The following is an 18,831-nucleotide window of genomic DNA, read 5'->3' on the forward strand; positions in this document are numbered from 1 at the left end:
ATTCCTTGAGAGACTGAACATTTTGAGCAGAAAGCTGCTGCAGACGGTAACGCATAATGAATTTGCAATCCGTATACTACGCTCTCCAGCAAAGAACCAAATCAATTGCTTTGACAAAGTGTGTGTGTGCCTGACGCTATGACTTTGCTCTCTCGCCGGAGATGAAAGAGACCTGACAGTTCTGGAAACCACCACAGGGAAGAACCTGTCATCAAACATGAGGTGTTGACACTTGTTGTTGTTGTTGCCGTCGTCATCGTGGCTGTTCGCGGCCCTCACATAGGCCTATGGAGAGCCAGGCACGGTGTGAGCATGTGCCATCAAAGCTAACGGGGAGCTGCCACTTAATTCAACCGCATTTAACAAAAGTGCTGAGGGGGCGGGTGTGTGTGTGTGTCATAGTCTGAGGACACGGCACAAGTTGTTTGAGGATAGGGGAAATATTTTCAGATCATATTAGATAGCCTAATCATTTTAGATACATGGCTTTGATGTTGTTGTAGATTGATAGTCAGTAATTGATGCTGTATTGATACCCCTCTGTTTTCATTTTTAAGATTAAGAATAATATCAAATGGCTCTGAGGACATGGCTCAGTGTGCCTTTCTAAAAAATGGTGTTTTCCTGTGTATATTTTGTAAGTATATTTTATATTTTATTTCTACTAGAGCTGACCCGATTATCATATTTTGGAAATAATGAAAGTAATGGCAAACAAACACTGCATATCTCCAAAATCAGGCAGGTTTCCAGGATGCCAAGTCGCCTACTCATTTTAATGTAACAATTGCCGATGGTATCAAAAAGGAAAAAAGGAAGAAAAAAAAAAACAATTGATCACAGACTTCATGATCGATTACCATGGCAACGAACGAAGCTTCGATTTTTTTTGGGTCAGCCCTAATTTCTACCCACTGCGCCACATGACACCCCGTTATTATTAACATTACGGTGCTGGATTTCCTCCTCACTCTGGACGCCCTTGGTTTATGTTGGAGTCCTGACTCAGGCCCAGGAGAATGAATGTCTCTTGACATAAAGCACTGGGCCTTCTGCTTCCTCTTGTTTTTCCGCTCTGGGGCTGAGTACACATATAAACCGAGGCACAAATGGAGTTGGACAAGAAGCAAAAACAACTGTGTTGCTATATATACAATAAAATATGGCTACATTCCTGTATGCACGGCCAGCAGTTAGACACAAAGTCACATTAATACCCCTTGTGTGCTGTCATTCTCCTCCTCACCCCAGGGAGGGCAGCTGACGACAGGAGCTCAGAGTGAGAGGTTTTCTGTAGGATGTTCCCCTGGGTGCTGAGGACTCGCCTGGTTTGAAAGAGCTTAATGGAGTTGAACTAAGGGCTAATCAGCCAGCCAGCACACAGGGTGCTGCATTGGAGAAAAGCAGGACTAGGGCTGAAAGTCCACATTAAAAAGACTCTTAAAGGGATAGTTCAACATTTTGGCAAATTGGCCCATTGCCATAATCGCTATAGTCATAGCAGTAGGTTCGTTACCTTTAATTGTCGGTGTAAGCTATTTTTAGAACGGCGGAGCAGAGCAGCAGGCTGCTCAGGGCTACACTATGGAGGCTAAGGGAATTTCTTGGTTTCCCTCATCAAACTCATCAAATACACAAACCAACAACTCCAAAATGCTGTCGTGGACAAGTTGTGAGCTGCACATTCACCACGCTATGAGACAATAACAGAACGTTACCAGACAGAGTTGTTTTAGAGGTAAATTCAAGCAAAACCGCTGATGTGCGTTGCGTTCAGGGACAGTTTTTCAGCAAGCAGTCTCTGTATTTACCCTGTATTTACCTCGAAAACGGCTCCATTTCGTAACGTTTCATTATTATCTCATAGCGTGGTGAATGTGAAGGTCACAACTTGTCCACAAAAGCGTTTTGGAGTTTTGGGATTTTGTATTTGATGAGTTTGATGAGGGAAACCGAGAAATTCCTTTAGCCTCCATAGCATAGCTCTGAACAGCCTGCTACTCTGCTCCGCCGTTCTAAAAAATAGCTTGCACCGACAAATAAAGGTAACGAACCTACTGCTATGACTATAGGGATTATGGCAATGGGCCAATTTGCCAAAATGTTGAACTATCCCTTTAAAATGTCACATGTTCCATGGGACTGTTTTTCTTTCCATGACCTAGTATGTAAACAACAAAGGAATTAGAGGAATATGTTTTTTTCATAGGAAAAACAGTCTGTATAGACATTTAACAAATAGCCACAAACTGCAGTTTCCCCATAAAAGCCTTTGCCACAGCAGCCTTAGACGTCAGCTCACATCTCCAGACAAAGTATAATGAAGAGGGATAAAAGTGACCCGAACCACAGACCTCGGTGGTTCTGTGGGCAGCGTCTCTGCCGCTGGGATCAATATGAAAAGAGCATTGCAGTATTCTAGCTCTTACCACCTTACCCTTTGCTTCCTTTAATTCCCACATTACCTTCCTCGGTGTTGGCGTTCACACATGAGCAGCTTGAGTGACAGTGACATTTTTATGGACTCATCCGGACAGCATCCGCATCCGTCCCTCTGGGCCGTCCCTAGTCTCCAAATCCCTGCTTGCACTCTGGAGATATCGAGCTGTTCTGCTCCCACCCAAAAGGCCCTGATTCTACCCACTATCAATAAGCCAGATTGACTGGACTGCAGGCACGGACAGCGAACTGTACATGTATACAAGTCAGTTCAAAACAACAGACTGTTGTAGGTTATTACGTGTGGGAGGTGGAAATCAACAATAGGAGCCTGACTAGACGGTTGAATTTCTCCCTCTGCTTCTAAATCAAAACTGCCTATAATTGATTTGTTCTCCTCTCCCGTGCGTTTCCCTCTACACCGTTTACAGCATTGATGTCCCGTTAAAGGTGCTGATAGTAGTTGTTTCTGAATTTCCTTCAATCCAGCAGTATGAATAATTTGTCATTAAAATGTGCATATGCCAGTCATAAGTGCTCTGCCAGAATTAGAAGACCTATCCATTCAAAATTCATTTGGAAATTCATTTGCACACAAGATTGACGTGACCTTAAATCGCCCCTGTCTACCCTGCACTAACATTCCCTGAGTAGAAGGGGAGAGAGGTGCTAATGTGATGTGGAAGAGAGCCTGATTTTTTTTTTTTATAGTTTAATAAGTGTCAGTCAGGAGGACTTAAGGAACTCTTGCCTTAATATTCTGAAGCAATCGCCTCTCCTCTCCTCTCCTCTCCTCTCCTTTCCTCTCCTCTCCTCTATTTTCCTTTCCTTTCCTCTTCCTCTCCTCTCCTCTCCTCTCCTCTATTTTCCTTTCCTTTCCTTTCCTTTCCTCTTCCTCTCCTCTCCTCTCCTCTCCTCTATTTTCCTTTCCTTTCCTTTCCTCTTCCTCTCCTCTCCTCTCCTCTCCTCTCCTCTCCTCTCCTCTCCTCTCCTCCTGACTCTAATCATGTGGCCATTGTGTATGGATTTACTGCCCTCAGTGCCCCCAGGAGGGAAGTTTGATTTTTTTTCTACCCCCCGATGCATTGGCTAATCTTTCCCTCTCACACTCTATTTTTCTTTCCTAATTCTCTCTGTCTCTTCTCCTTTTGCAGTCTCAAGATATTTTTTCTGTCTTCCCTTCCTCAATGTAATCACCCCTAATTTACTGGAAGCATGAATCCGTTCTCTGGCTTCTTCATTATTTAGTATTTCTCACTCTTCCTGACCCCATCTTACTCCTGTCTTTTCCTTTCCTCCCACTTTGCATCACAGACACTTCATTCAGAGATTGCCGCTCACAAATACTGACTGAAATAGCTGAGATGATTGAGCGGTGTTGTGCGTAATATGCATGCATTATTGCTGAGCAATTACAGTTATACGGCGGAATGTATTGCTGACTGGTTTAGGCTGATGAATGTGTTTTGACTCATTGTTTACTGTTTTCCAGCCACTCTCACTCTCCTGGCTCCATGGCAGCAGCGGTGCGAGGCAGCGAGTGGTCATGTGGACGCTGCACCTTCTTAAATGCCGGCGCAGCACCTCGCTGCTCCATCTGCGAGGCGCCGCGCCAGAAGCCTGACCTTAACCAGATCCTGCGGCTGAGCAGCAGCGAGGAGCACCGCTGGTCCTGCCCCCGCTGCACCCTCAACAACCCCCAGGGGTCCGGCGCATGCTCCGTCTGCGGCTTCGGACCGTCGCCCGCCACCCACACGCCTCCCACCACCACCATCGCCGCCACCGCCAATGGCCTCCCGTCCGCGTCGACCGACCCTCCCGCGCCCGCCCTCACCCCCTCGGTCCTGCTGGAGCCCCACGGGCAGCACCCGGCCAAGGAGGAGGCGCTGCGCCGCTCCGAGAGCAACGGAGAGGTGTGCAGCATTCTGGAGGGGCATCACTCGGGCTGGGCTTGCCCTCGCTGCACGCTACACAACACGCCCGTGGCCCTGTCGTGCTCTGCCTGCGGCGGGCCGAGGAAACTGTCTTTGCCTAAAATCCCCCCCGAAGCGCTGGTGGTGCCTGAAGTACGCACGCCTGTGTTAGGGTTTCCTGTCCACACGGCGGGGGCCGCCCCGCTGCTCATAGACCTAACGGACGACTCTCCCCCAGCCCCACCCTGCGATCCCCAAGACCCTCCCCACGCCTCCTCCCCTTTCACCTCCTTCTCTTCCCTCCAGAACAACCCCGTACCCCGCAGCAGGAGAGAGGTGCCCCCACCAGGGCGCCCGCCCAACGCAGGCGCCAACAGCCCCAGTCCCACCTCCCCCTCCACGGCCACCATACCGCCTCAGCCGGGCCCGCAGCGGCCAGCCAAGCCCAAACACGCCCAGCCCCAGGAACCTTCATACCCCAGCAAGCGCCTCAGTATCCTGGAGGAGGAAGACGCCCAGCACCACCCGCTGACCCCCCACCTCCCCGCCGCATCCTCCGCTGCTCCCACCTGGAAGTGCCCTAGCTGCTCGCTGCCCAACCCAGGTAGCTCATCCAAGTGCGAGGCCTGCCGATCCTCGCGGGCCGGCGCCGACCTCATCGACCTCGTAGGCTGTGAGACTGTACGCTTCACCCCGGCCAGCCCCTCCAGCCCAGACTTCAGCACCTGGGCCTGCTCCAAGTGCACCCTGCGCAACCCCACGGGCGCACCCAAGTGCTCGGCCTGTGGTTCTTCCAAGCTGCACGGCTTTCAGGAGCAGCAGCCGGCCTGCCTGCCTCGCTGCTGCACACACTGTGGCCTCCCGTCAGGGTCCGGCACCGCCTCATGCTCCTGCACGCCTTCCTCCTCCTCATCGTCCTCGGGTCACAAAGCACGGAAACAGATCAGGAGCTTCCCTTCCTCCTCCTCTGCAATCGCTTCTTCCAACTCCTCTTCCTCCTCCTCCGCCTCGTCGAGCCTTCAGGAGAAGGTGGGACAGTGGAGCTGCCCGGCATGCACGCTGATCAACGACATCAAGGCCAAGAACTGTGCGGCGTGCCACACTCCCCAGCAGTACCTCACCCTTCGCAAAGTGGTGAAGCCTCTGAAGAGGAGGGAGAGCATGCATGTAGAGGCCCGTCGACGGAACGACGAGGGCGAGGCCAAGGAGCTGTGGGAGAACATCGTCAGCTTCTGCAGAGAGGTAAGAGGAAAGTGTGGTAGCTGGGAAACACAAAAAACAAACATCAACACTTTTATGACATGTGCCTCAAAGCTTAGCGACATAGTGTTACATGGGACTGCCTTTGGTGAGATCTGTTCCACTACCTGGATTTCTGTCACTTCATAAGATGTTGCTGCCGGTACATTTTTCTATTTTACCGACTTTGCATTATTCTCAAAGCAAAGTCTTGTTGTGAGTTTTCATCCACAGGGAACCAACAGTGGTCATTTGTTCCCCTGCAACGAGTTCCCCCACGTGTCACCATTTTCTTTTCATTTTGTCGACTTTTTTGACAAACTCGACATCTGCTTATTCCAATGTGTAATGCGTCACAGGGTGCACATTGGCTTGCAGAGCACAGTTCCTTCATTGTAATTCCTCTTTTTGTTGCGGCTCTGGCATTGTTCCCACTCCCCCAATCGCTCTAATTTCAGAGAAATGCTAATAGGCTTTGTCATTGGCTCTGTTTGCACTTGGTTCGTTAGCCTGAGTTTGAAACGACCGGCGGGTGAATCTTGGCCACCTAAATGAGCTGCAGATACAGAGTGTCTCATTTTTATATCCAGATTACAAGATGCCCTCGGTCACAGAGAAATCACTTGACGAAATTCTGAAACTCTGCGTTGCAGCGCTGCAACTCCTGTATCTGGAGACTCTGGGAGAGTTCAGAATCAGGAGAGTTCTTAATAGACTCTCTGGGATGTTTTATTTTAAAATCAGCTTAGTTTGAGTCCGACTCTATTTCCTGTCCTCAGTTGACTCCAACCACAACTTGGAGCTCCAGAAGGATATTCGACTACTTCATGAAATACATCACATATTGTATAACAGCAGACCTGTCTGTGAGAGATAAAAACATGTTTGATCATTCTCAATGTAATTTCCCTTCAAAGTGAAGCTAACTTCTTCCATTTGCCAAGTTCTAAAAACATCAGAGCTGTGGTTCTTGTTAAACGCTCCTCTTTGTATCAATTTGCAGCAGAAACAGAACATTTTCATTAAATTACATAACTGCCACATGGCAAAATATGTTATCATTAGCAGTTTTTTGTTTTTTTTTCTTAATAGAGAAATGCGTAATTATGCTTTTGTAATTGCAGGCTTGTCTATTTCACTCACACTGAGCTATAAAAGAATGATCCGGCGTCTCTGCGTTTGATGTGGAAAGATGAGGAAATATCAGGAGTTTGATTGGTCGGATTGTCACATATTTTGAGGACACAGAGGCGTCCTCCCTAATGACTTCAGCTAACGGTGTGACAACCTCTTATGTCGCCGCTTTGTATCTCGAGGCTACTTCACGCTCACTTTGTCTCTGCTATAAAGCTTTGATAAGCCTGTATTATGTTGTCATGGATATGCCCAGGGCTGTCACGAGGGTTCATTTGAGACTGTTTGTTAAGACCGTTAACACCTTTCCTAATGAGACAAAACCTACTTGGACTAATTAAACACTGTGAAACCAGAATCCAGAACTATTCATTTTTTTTTTTTTTAGGAGTGAGCTCATATTTTCTGAATTTATTTGGGGATGTGTGCGATGCGTGCCCACTTCTTCTTTTTTACTCATCGCCATGGCACCTATCATGCCATGTTTACAATAGCATGAAGTGAGGTTTAAAATGCATTATTAATAATATCTTCTTTGAAAGTCACAGGGCCCACTGCTGTGAGCGTGGGAGGGAAGCTGGCTCAGTGGGAAGGAAGGATATGGGAGATCCCTCATCCCAACCTTCCCCTCCTCTTCCCTAATTTAACTTCGACATTTAAGATACTCTTTCTTTTATCATCTTTCCCCCCTTTTTTTTCGACAAATATTTTAGGCCTCCTTCTCTCTAGCTCTGCCCCTCTGCACTCTTCAAAGTACACCCCCCTCCCCTTCATCTTCCTTTTTATCCCATCTCCTTCATCACATCAATCCTCCATCCGCTGTTTTTTTTTTTTTCTTCCTCTGCTAATATCTCAAAATATGCTTTCCCCTCGCCACCCACCGCACCCCCTCCACCCCCATCCCACCCTCTCCACATGGCTGCACTTAATTCTCCAGTGTAGCAGTTAATGTGTGGTTGGCTGGCTCTGTGTGTGTGTGTGTGTATGTGTGTGAGTGTGAGTGTGTGCGTTAAGGTGAATACAGGGGCTGGTCTATTTTTAGCAGCGGTGCTGGAGAGAAGAGGAGCAAAAAATGATCCTCTTCCCTATAGTGAATGTAATCACCAACAGCATCAACTGCTGCAGCTTAGTCTGAAGGGTCAGAGAGATGGAGGGAGGTAAAAATTGGTAAGAAAGAGTCGCTAGTCCTTTTAATCCATCTCTGTCAAGGCATTAACACTTGGCAAGCGCCACAACACCAGTGGTGAAAATGTAATAATGATAAAAGCTTTTGGTTTAGCTTGTTACAAGGCAGTGTGTGTGTGTGTGTGTGTGTGTGTGTGTGGGGAGAGTCCCTTCGCACAAGCACGGTAAAAGTTTCAGACCATAAGTTTTATTTGTTTAGCTCCCAGACTTGTCGGGTTATGGCAGTTTTGTGCCGCTGATGAAATTTACTGTGGAAGTTACCGGGGAGTTTATCCAGATTGCAGCGATCAATAAAGACCAAAAAAGTGAAGCGTTATTGTCAAAGAAATATTTTTTTTCTCTTTTCACCTGAGTGCAGTTAATCTCTCTTGCCTCTTTTGCTTCTCTACTCTCCTTGATTGGTTTGGAGAGCGAGAGGCGTGCGCTCGGTGCCAGTGCCCCAGAGCGTGTCCGCTTACTCACCGTGCCAAACGAGTAAACGCTACTAAGAGCCATCAGCGCCGCTTGTGAACTGTAAAAACCCAGCATGGCTGGAACTGGTTCCTCTGTTCCCTCCCCGCATGTCACCCTCTGATGGAGCAACAAAAAGATGCGACATGGCAACAGATTGACTTTGATTTGTTTTTTAGTTTTCTTCTCAACACCTCTCTCTGTGCTGTTTGTTGCTTGAGATTTTTTCTTCTTTCTTTCCCACACTTGGGATTTTATCTTGGTTTTTACATGTCGCATTGGAACTGCCGACTGCCTGCAGTGACAGGTTCTCACTGCCTGTGACAATCTCGCACATGCCAGGTCGTTCTGGGACACTTTTGTTTTGGCTTTAATAAATGTGGCGCTGCGACATCCGGCTCCGTCGTTCCCCCGTCACCACGTATTTCCGATATCAATATGTTGTTTGTAACATGTGGAAGTCTCGCTCACAAACGTACCAGATCGCGTCAGTTTTATTCGATTTATTTGCACTGTTTACTATCCTCAGAAGAGGCCTTGTATGTCTGCCAGTTGTGTGCAGTCTGGGAAGATGCTGGAAGGAAGCAGCAGGTTTTCGTAGCTCAGAACAGAATTGGCTGATTGCAGTCTTGGGTTTTCACGCTGGCATGTGCCCAGTGATAGAATCAGAGACAGGAGCAGCAGGTACACTCAGCTAGACTTACACTGCTAGACGTCACAGCGCCGCAAACTCAACGACAGGGAAATGTCGGTGGATGTGCATCTCATTCACAGTACTTCACACAATCCAATAATATAATAGCTTGTACTTTGGTACTAATGTTTTAATGTTTAACTTTTCTTTAATTGTATACCTCAATTCTTCTTAAATTATCCATACTCATACATTCTTATTATATTATTATCACTATTATTGATATATTTTATCTCTGTCTGCTTGTTTGTTAGAAAATAAATGCATTTATCGTGAATGAACGCTCAGATTCAGATCAACTACTAACTTGGACCTTGGTGATGCAAAAACATTTCCCTCATAACACCCTGTGCTCTTGATGTGAGTTGATTTAAATTCAGTCTGGACTGCACAGTCACTATAAACTCGAATAAATGGAACTATTGGCTCAAATGTATCCATGATGAGATAAGAAGCAGGTGCACCAACGCTACTGTTTGGATGTGAAAGTGCCATGGATTAAAAATATGTTGAAAAACACATGGCACAAATTTTAGGGACTTGGTGCACTTGGTGTACTGTGTATAACATCACCAGACTCTCCTGGTTTATTCATCCACTGAAGTTTCCTTGAACTTGCAGATGAGAGAGAGAGAGATAGAAAACAAGCTTGTGTATCTCAAAATAATTAATTAAAGGGATAGTTCACCCAAAATTCAAATTTCACTCATTATCTACTCACTCTCATGTTGACTAAGGGCTGGGAGAATGTTCAGAGTCCCCAAAAAGACACACCAGAAAACATCCAAATACCTCCACACAGCTCATCTATAATGTCCCTCTTGTATTGAAGCCCCGACATGAGAAATTGTTCAGAAAAAAATTAAATAAGTCTATATTTTAAGCTTGTTTGTAGCGGAAGCTCCCAGTTTCTCAGTTCACTGCTCTTCCTGTGTTGTGATTTGCACTGACCGGCGGAACAATTTCTCATGTCGGGGCTTCAATACAAGAGGGGCATTACAGACGAGCAGTATGGAGGTATTTGGATGTTTTTTGGTGTGTCTTTTTGGACGAAGAAAGTTGGTATCCATTGACAACCATTATATGGACAAATACTGCTGCACGGAGCCCCCCGTAACTCAGAGAAGGCACGGAATTCTCACAGCCCTTAGTCGACATGAGGGTGAGTAGATAATGAGTGAAATTTGAATTTTGGGTGAACTATCCCTTTAAATCGTAAAACACAGAATGTTTAAATAACTACTACCTATTTAGGCTGAAGTAGAAACCCAGCTCAGGTTAACTAACTAACTGGATAAGTCCACACCTGACTCACCAGATTAAGCCAATGAAATCATGGCCACAGGTGGTTGAATGGTCGGTGGCTTGCTAGATTATGAATGCAGGCAGCTCTAACCTGTTTGTGGCTGAGCAGTAGAGCTAACAGGCTTTTAATTTATCTTAGCTTAACCATCCATGATGTGTATTTACATAAAAGTGTTTTCAACAAAGATTTTCCGCATGAGCGCCTGACTCACAGCAACTACCTTACAGCTGGAGCCGAGCTCTTGACAGGAGCAATTTGGACCTAATGAGGCTGACTCTTTAACCTCTTGGTCACTGATCACAGCCTTGTTTTCTTTCATTACTCAATAGTCTTTGTTTATCTACCGATTTTTGCTCCGGGTGACTTTGGTTTGAAGTTAAGTCGCTGTAAATGTTCAGGGCCGAGGCTTCTCTCTCTGCCTCTCTCTACACCTCTGTGGTAAATCCACACTGGCCCCTGAGCCCACACACAATTAAAGCCAGTACAAGGGTCAAACATAAGCCAGTCAGGTACAGAATCGCTAAGCCACACAAAGACCTTGCGCGGTCGGGGCGGCGAGGCATCGTCGGGAGCAGATTTCCGCCTGGTAGCGAAACGCTGTATCCAGGCTGCGGAATTGGATTGTGGGGGACGGGAAACCAATCAATTCGCTTCACTGTGAGCCACCAGTGGGGTGCCCGCCCCACAATGCATCTTCTCTCTCCTTCCCGCCTGCCTCACACACAACACAACACGACCGGCCGAGCCCACTCCTGACACCACAAAACAGGGAAGCGTATAGGGTTGCATGCGTGTGGCCGTTTGCCCTCTCAGGTTCGTACAGGAAAGTTTTAGATGGGCAGATACTGTGTCAGGTTGGGTGTCTGGATCCGTTAATGTATCCATGTCAACCAAGCCCCGTGTACAGTAGAGGGGCAGCTACATTTCAGCAGCGTGTCATTTTAAATGCTCGCTGTGCTCTGCAGGAATATGTCAGAGAGTGAAGCGCTTCGAAATGTTGGGAAAATGATTTGCATGTGTGTCCTATATCCTGACTGCCTCATGCTGTCACCAGCTCCTTTGGGTGTAGATTTATGGGGCTTTAGATAAGACATTTTCTCCTAACAATCCTCATATTTTTCCAGGTTCAGTAGTCTCACTCTTTTGTCTCCCTCCCTCATCACTTCTCATCTCTGTCCCCTCTCTCCCTGTCGTCCCTGTTCAGAACGCTGTGAACTTCGTGGATGACAGCTTCCCCCCGGGACCTCGCTCTGTGGGCTTCCCAGAGGGCGACAGCGTCCAGCAGCGAATCAAAAAGTGGCTGCGCCCCCACGAGATCAACTGCAGCAACTTCAAAGACCGAGGCGTCAAGTGGTCCGTCTTCCGCACGCCGCGGCCCTCCGACATCCTGCAAGGCCTGCTGGGAAACTGCTGGTGAGCCGACGGAAACCGAACACAAGGACACTCGGGGGACACACTAATCAGTCTAGATCAGTGGTTCTCAACGTGGGGTCCGGGGACCCCCAGGGGTCCTTGAGAGGGTTCGAGAGGGTTCAAGAGGGTCCCCAACTTTTTCTTGAAATTTTAAATTTTTTTCTAGAATTGTTAAACTTTTTTCTTTCTTTTTTTTGAGAATTCTTTTTTTATTTTTAGACATTTTACCACTTTTTTCCAGATTTTGTTTTTTAACTTCTTTTTTTTTTGAAAATGTTACCCCTTTTTTCTAGAATTTTTTTTACTTTTTTTTTTTTTTTTTTTTTTTACTTTTTTTTGAGAATTTAACCACGTCTTTTTAGAAATGTTTTTGGAGAAATTGTACCACTCCAGAAATGTCTCTATAATATTTCCAAAAATTCACACCATTGGCCCTAATTTTAATATAAAAAACTTTATTCAGTCTCGGAACAAATATTTGTGCATTTCTGGTGTTTGCTTCAAAATTTTGTCCAATGGGGGTCCATGGTCTAATTTGTGTCAATTTAGGGGTCCTTGATGTAACAAAGTTTGAGAACCACTGGTCTAGACAACCTGAATGATCGAGAGACAGATCGTTCATTTATAACAAGTACAAGGAAATATACCCTGATTAATGCTTTGACCCTGGACAAATTAGAGGAGCTGAAAATCCCCAAAGCAGAAGGAAGTGTTTTATTCCATCCAGTCTATGTGAGAGGTCAGAGGAATATAAAACAGACAACAGATAACACTTAGAGTCTGTGTTGTTGTGTGTGTGTGTGAGTCTGCTGGAGATGAGTCTGCTGCAGCCTGAAGCAAGGAGAGCGAGAGGGAGACAGTGACAGAGAAACAATAACTAAAGAAAGCGAGAGCGAGAAACTTAAAAAAAAAAGAAAAAAAGATTGGGAGACAGAGAAAAAGAAAGAGGGCGAAGATTAAATGAGTGAGAGAGGAGGCTGAAGTTGGACAGATGTACAGATACACCTGACAGGGAGATTATTCACAGGAATGTGTGTCTGGACACATGCTTTATCTCCCTGCCCTTGTTCTGTGTGTCCTTTGGGGTACGTGTGTGTGTGTATATGTGGAGGAAGATGGTGGATGGCAACACACACACACACACACACACACACACACACACAACAAAGAGCAGTCAGTCACAAAGTTGTTCCAATACAACTTTTCACTTCATCACCAGCACACACGGCTTATCAAAAATAACCGTCCCCAGAGAGGAATCCTCTCGCTCGCAACAGGATGTAACCCAAATCCTTCCTCTTAGGCTGCATCTCTCTCATTCTCACTCTGCTTCTAACACACACACACACACACACACACACACACACACACACACACACACACACACACACACACACACACACACACACACACACACATATATACACACACACACAGACATGTCCTAATATACCAGCAAACACCCCAGCCAATGACAGCAGAAGAAAGCAGTGCCAATCACCCTTGTCCTTGAGTACGACTGCGATACAAGCTGACATCAGAGTCACATTATAGCACGGCTAATTGGATTTTCATTTGATTCTTTGGAGCCGATTGGTTTTTCATCAGCGACAGAATGGGCTGATCTTCCTCGCTCAGCTGCCACTCCAACAGATGGAATATAGCTTTAATAACACGTATTTCCAGCCCCGACACAAAAGAGTTTCTCAGGGCTCCGAGTCGTTTCTGAGCTAACACACATTGACAGCTGGATTGCAAGCGATATTTCCTCCGTCTGTAGATATCACAGCAGCAGCAACAGCGGCGGCAGCATTACCGGTGGCAAAAGTAACTCGTCAGTTTGGTAAATTTAAGCTTTGTCGTTAATAAAGGGGGTCGACATCCTGCTTGTGCAAAATTAGTGGTAAGTCAGCAGCGTACAGAGGAATATTTTTAGCTCTTTGTTCCGAAACCTCCTCTGTTTGTTGGCATTTCATCAGAATTGTATGATCTCCGTCTACATTTTTCCCGATGAGCTAATGTTCACTTTAAAAATCATTCCTTTTAAGTTGGATCCTCGCCTCCCCAGCCGCATTACTTTTGTGCAAAGAATTAGCATTTTCTGGTGTAGTTTGATTTTTTTTGATTAACTAATTTCTCTTGCAAGCTAATTAGAGGAGCCAGTTTGTCTTTGCTGCAGGGTGAATTAACAGTAATGGGGAGGTAACCAGAAGGCAGAGAAGCTTGACTCATCAAATGTGATTGATTTTCAATGAGGCCAAATTATGCTGAAAATCTTTTCATAACTGCTGTAGATATCTCGCAGAAAAAAAAGGATGTTTTAATTCCACATTTAGAGACCGGCTCTCTTTTTCTCTGACTGCGCCTGTCGGTCCACATTCCTTATCCCCGGCCGGCTGTTTGACAAAGCCGAGCATCCATTCAACCATCCCCACCTGTCCGTCACAACCCGCTGATCGTTTATGTCTTCTCTTCTCCGCCCGTTTCACCGCCTGGTTCACACCGTTGTTACACTTTTAAGTTTTAAGTTACATCCTCCTGATCCAGCGTTTCATTTTCCAGTTCATTGGATCCTTATCTCTCTTTGCAAGGTTCCTGAGTGCGCTGGCGGTGTTGGCGGAGCGTCCCGAGCTGGTGGAGAGGGTTATGATCACCAGGACCATCTGTCCAGAGGGGGCCTACCAGGTTCGGCTGTGTAAAGACGGGACGTGGACGACCGTGCTGGTGGACGACATGCTGCCCTGCGATGATTACGGCTACCTCCTCTTCTCTCAGGTCAGACATGTAGATGATGCTAAGGTGGAAGAGTTTGCATCAGAATCCATTTTTTTTTTTTAACTTTATTTTTCACATTTTTTTGCACAAAACATAGGTAGCATCAGTGTAATGGACAAAAGTAAGTATGGGTACAATATGATGTGGCTAAATAATACAAATGCTTGCCAAGTTGTGCCCTTATACTGCCCTACTAAGCCAGACCGCAGTAAATACGCAAACACTGAAACTGAGAAAAATGACTTTAAAGTTTTTTGATTTGCCTTCCAAATGTGTTGTAGGTAGATTAGTGAAAATACACAGATTTGACAGGTTTTCATTAAAGGAGATATCAGTGAAATGTTTTTGTTAATATAAGTCCTAATTAGTCATATTTTCCGTCAGCAATCACTTACATAGAGTGTTTCGACCGGAACACGAGTCTCTCCGTCACTCTGCTCTGCTGTAACCCGAGGAGAAAACATTTCTTCTGGGATACAAGTGTTATCCAATGAGGAGAGAGAACGGCATGAAGGGCTGTGTGTGCAGCCAAGGGATGCGCGTGAATGTGGTGACGTAGCACGAGGACCAATTGATGCCTGACAAGGGCGGGGGCTGCTAACTCATGGTGCGTTCAAAGAAACTCGTACTTTGTGTTTTTCCTTCCTGTGAAGTCATACCAGTTCGATCTGGTACGAGTTCACGGGTCGGAAGTTACGAGTGGCCGTTATAGGGAACTTTCACAGACAACAGGATGGTAAAAACACGAGCTACGGGTTACCTGGAACGCTACCAAGTCGTAGTTGTGACTTGAAGCTGTAACTTACGGTTTCAAAAGCCTGCCTTGAACGCAGCATTAGCCGAAACGGCCGTGAAGCTGATATCTGCTTTAAGTAATATTCATGCAATTTAATATATGACCACATATTTTACATTTTACCCCTAAAAAGCAGATACTGCGCTCTGGTGCCAGATTTCCTTAAACAGATAGACAGGTAATACTGAGGCAAAGTGCAGTAACTACAATGTTGTTGTTTTCTTCCAGCTTTCATTACTTAATTACTAACTTTGGCCACCTCAAAAATGATTAATAATTTGACAGTACAACCTTTAGTGAGCTAACATTTAATGTCCAGTGTTTAGCTAAAGTGTTATGTGCTTGTGCTAACCTGCCGAAGCTAATGTTAGCTAGCTACCGTAACTGGCTAGCAGTGTGTAATAGAGCGCAGTAACTGCAGCTGAAGTACAGGGAAAAAGAGGCAGAGTGCAGTAACTGTAGTTACTGCGGTTTGGCTCAGTTTCAAGAGCGATTTGGTAGTTACTGCAATTTTTCATACCTCATATCTCTAAAACTGAGCAAAATTGACCGCTGAAAATTTTACACAAGATAAAACATTTATTGACAAGTTCAATTTCACAAAAAACTCAATTTGGAATTTTCACGTAGTTACTGCGGTCTGGCTTAGCAGAAAAGAAACATCAAAAAGAAAAAACAAATATGCACATATATGTCTGTGCACGTGATATCTCGAGTACACAAGTTCGCTTACACCCATATGACAAAATAATCATCTATATATTCATATACAAATGCACACATACATATGAACACTTGTGAACACAACATGGGGGCATCAGAATCAATTTGAAAGAAACTCATAGGATGCACGTGGGCATGCAGTCATCTTTTTTTTTTTTTTTTACTCACACGTCACTGTAAACCCTGGAGGTAATAAAACATGTAGTGGATGTTTGACTGAACATAAACTCTTTGATGTGCCTGTAAACAGTGCGTCATGAAGCCATGTTCACCCCATTCATCGTTGCAGCCTTACAACAATGTAATATTAACTTCTTAATACGAGTTCAAGGTAATTCATTATCTAGCTTTATCGCGAGCGAGTCTCAGAGGAGCGTGCAGAGGAGGAACGTACCTAGAGGTCTAATTAATCAACAGTCAATTACAGGACAAATGAAGTACTGCATTATGCAACAAATAAAGTCGAGGCAAATAGTGGGGCCTCAGACATGCTGGAGAAACATACTATCAAACACTATATCTGATCTACGTCGTATTTTTTTTAAGACAAAATAGAAAAAACAAGGGTACTCGCAACTCTGCAGGACTCAGCGTATCAATTTATTGTAGTGACGCACGTTTCGAGCAGTGAAGGTGTGCTCTTCGTCAGGCAGTAGGATAGATAACAGAAGCCATCTTAAATACTACTAGTCACATGACTTGATCAGGAGAGGATAGCATGCAGCCGTCAACTCACAGGTGACAGAATTAACAGAAATAGCTAAAAAAAATAGCACAGCAGCTTCAATACCATGACATTAACAATTTCAGTGCATATAGATCAATATACATTGTGTCACAATCAAAACACTATAAAAATATAATAAAAATATTTTACCAGGGCTCAGGCCAAAAAAAGGGGTCGTCATGTAATAGAATTACAAGAATTACAACAAAGTTCTCAACCCAAACAATGTAATCAGACATAAGGTCGTCATATAGGATGGGTATAATGACATCTTAAAGTGCAGTATTCATAGTAAAATGACAACAACACATGTCATGATAGAAGCAACAGTCATGATAGAAGCAGACAGTCATGGTGGAGGAAACAGTCAACCCAGAAAAGAAAAAAGAAAAAATACAAGAGCTCATATGAAAGGTCTGATGTCCATCTCTTCGATGAGACCTTTAGGAGAGACACTCACAAAGAAGAAAATGTAAGACGTGCCTCTACGAAACCGTCACAGAACTGTTGCTTAATGATAAGAAAGAAATAATAAAGTGAGAGGTGATGATGAGGTTATCATGTTCAGAAACCTTGAAGCACTGCCAACCGGTTGAGAGCCAATACCTAGAACAAACCCTTATAGCAAAAACAACATCCTGTTCTATTATTTCCTCTCGCTCTCTTTCCCATCGTTCCAGGCTCAGAGGAAGCAGTTATGGGTGGCGCTGATCGAGAAGGCCCTGGCCAAACTCCATGGCTCCTACTTTGCCCTGCAGGCAGGGCGCGCCATCGAGGGCCTGGCCACGCTGACGGGGGCTCCCTGTGACTCACTCATGCTCCAGGTCAGCTCCACCAACCCCCGGGAGGAACCCATCGACACAGACCTCATCTGGGCCAAGATGCTGAGCTCCAAGGAGGCCGGGTGAGAGAGAAAGAGGAAATGTCTTCATCCTCGAAATCCTCATTTCTGTCAACTCTGATTCTCCAACAGAATGTATTCACAATAATCACAGCTACAAACAGTCAGCTGCTACGAAGCTACAAAGGTGCCAATTTGCAGCATATGTCAGTAATGAAAGAGCTCTGCTAATCAGAGCTTTGATATGTGAGCGTTCAAAGCAACATGAAACAACCAGCAGAACTCCGAAGGGGCCAAATCATCTGTGGCCAAACTGCAGGTCCATCTGTCAGAAAAGCTGCAGTATTTCATGTACCAAAGGGCAAATGTCTGGAAAAACAATGACAACATAAGTTTTTTACTAAACAAAGACAAATCACATATCAGCAGTGTGGTTTTGTACCTAACTTGATCAGTTTGATTCTGAGGCTTTTCTGGTCACAGGAAGATTCAATAAGCAAAGAAACAATTAAAAAACATCAAATATGAACTCTGTCAAACTGAGAAGTTGTAGGTTACCTCCTTGTTGTAAACCCTTTTGTCTCATACTGTGTCATTCTTGTCTTGTAGCTTTCTGATGGGAGCATCTTGTGGAGGAGGCAACATGAAGGTGGACGATGTCGTCTATGAGTCTCTGGGTCTGCGGCCTCGACACGCTTATTCCATCTTGGATGTACGAGACGTTCAGGGTTACAGGTGCGGTGGACTAATTGTCTTTTTTATTTTCACGACTTCTAGTGTCTTCGCTCTTTCTATTTCCTTCATGTTTTTATCCTCTGACTCATGTTTTCTATTGTGACATTCATATTTATTCAAATTGGAGGCCGTACCAATTCAGATAACAACATTATTATCTGGGAAGGTTGTTTGTTTGTTTGTAATAGAATATTGAGGATACTATTTAAAGAAAAAATTCAATCAGAAAACAGAATGGTGAATTATACCATAATTGTGGTCTCAAGGCCGAAGCTGCTTTTTCCTCCTATTCTTCTAGCATCTTACAGGGATGATGTAGAACGTATAGTCACGACTAATAAATCATACTTGAAGTTGTATTGGCACTGGAAAAAGGGTGCCTTAAAGATTTTGTTTACTCATAAGATGAAAGAAGTGTAGAATTGACTGGACAGATGCATTCTGTGAGCACATTTCTGGAG

At 45.0% G+C, this 18,831-nt stretch overlaps 1 protein-coding gene across 1 annotated transcript in view; it reads left to right on the forward strand.

Moving 5' to 3' along the window:
* capn15 (calpain 15) overlaps positions 1 to 18,831 on the forward strand; it is a 43,361-nt gene that overhangs the window by 14,103 nt on the left and 10,427 nt on the right. The window contains exons 2-6 of the mRNA XM_083993692.1: positions 3,932 to 5,594; positions 11,565 to 11,773; positions 14,365 to 14,548; positions 17,475 to 17,698; positions 18,245 to 18,370. Coding sequence (XP_083849818.1) covers positions 3,954 to 5,594; positions 11,565 to 11,773; positions 14,365 to 14,548; positions 17,475 to 17,698; positions 18,245 to 18,370 — 2,384 coding nt within the window. The 5' untranslated portion in view covers positions 3,932 to 3,953. The remainder of the gene's footprint in view (positions 1 to 3,931; positions 5,595 to 11,564; positions 11,774 to 14,364; positions 14,549 to 17,474; positions 17,699 to 18,244; positions 18,371 to 18,831) is intronic.

Source organism: Trachurus trachurus (assembly GCF_905171665.1).
Source record: "Trachurus trachurus genome assembly, chromosome: 19".
NCBI lineage: Eukaryota > Metazoa > Chordata > Actinopteri > Carangiformes > Carangidae > Trachurus > Trachurus trachurus.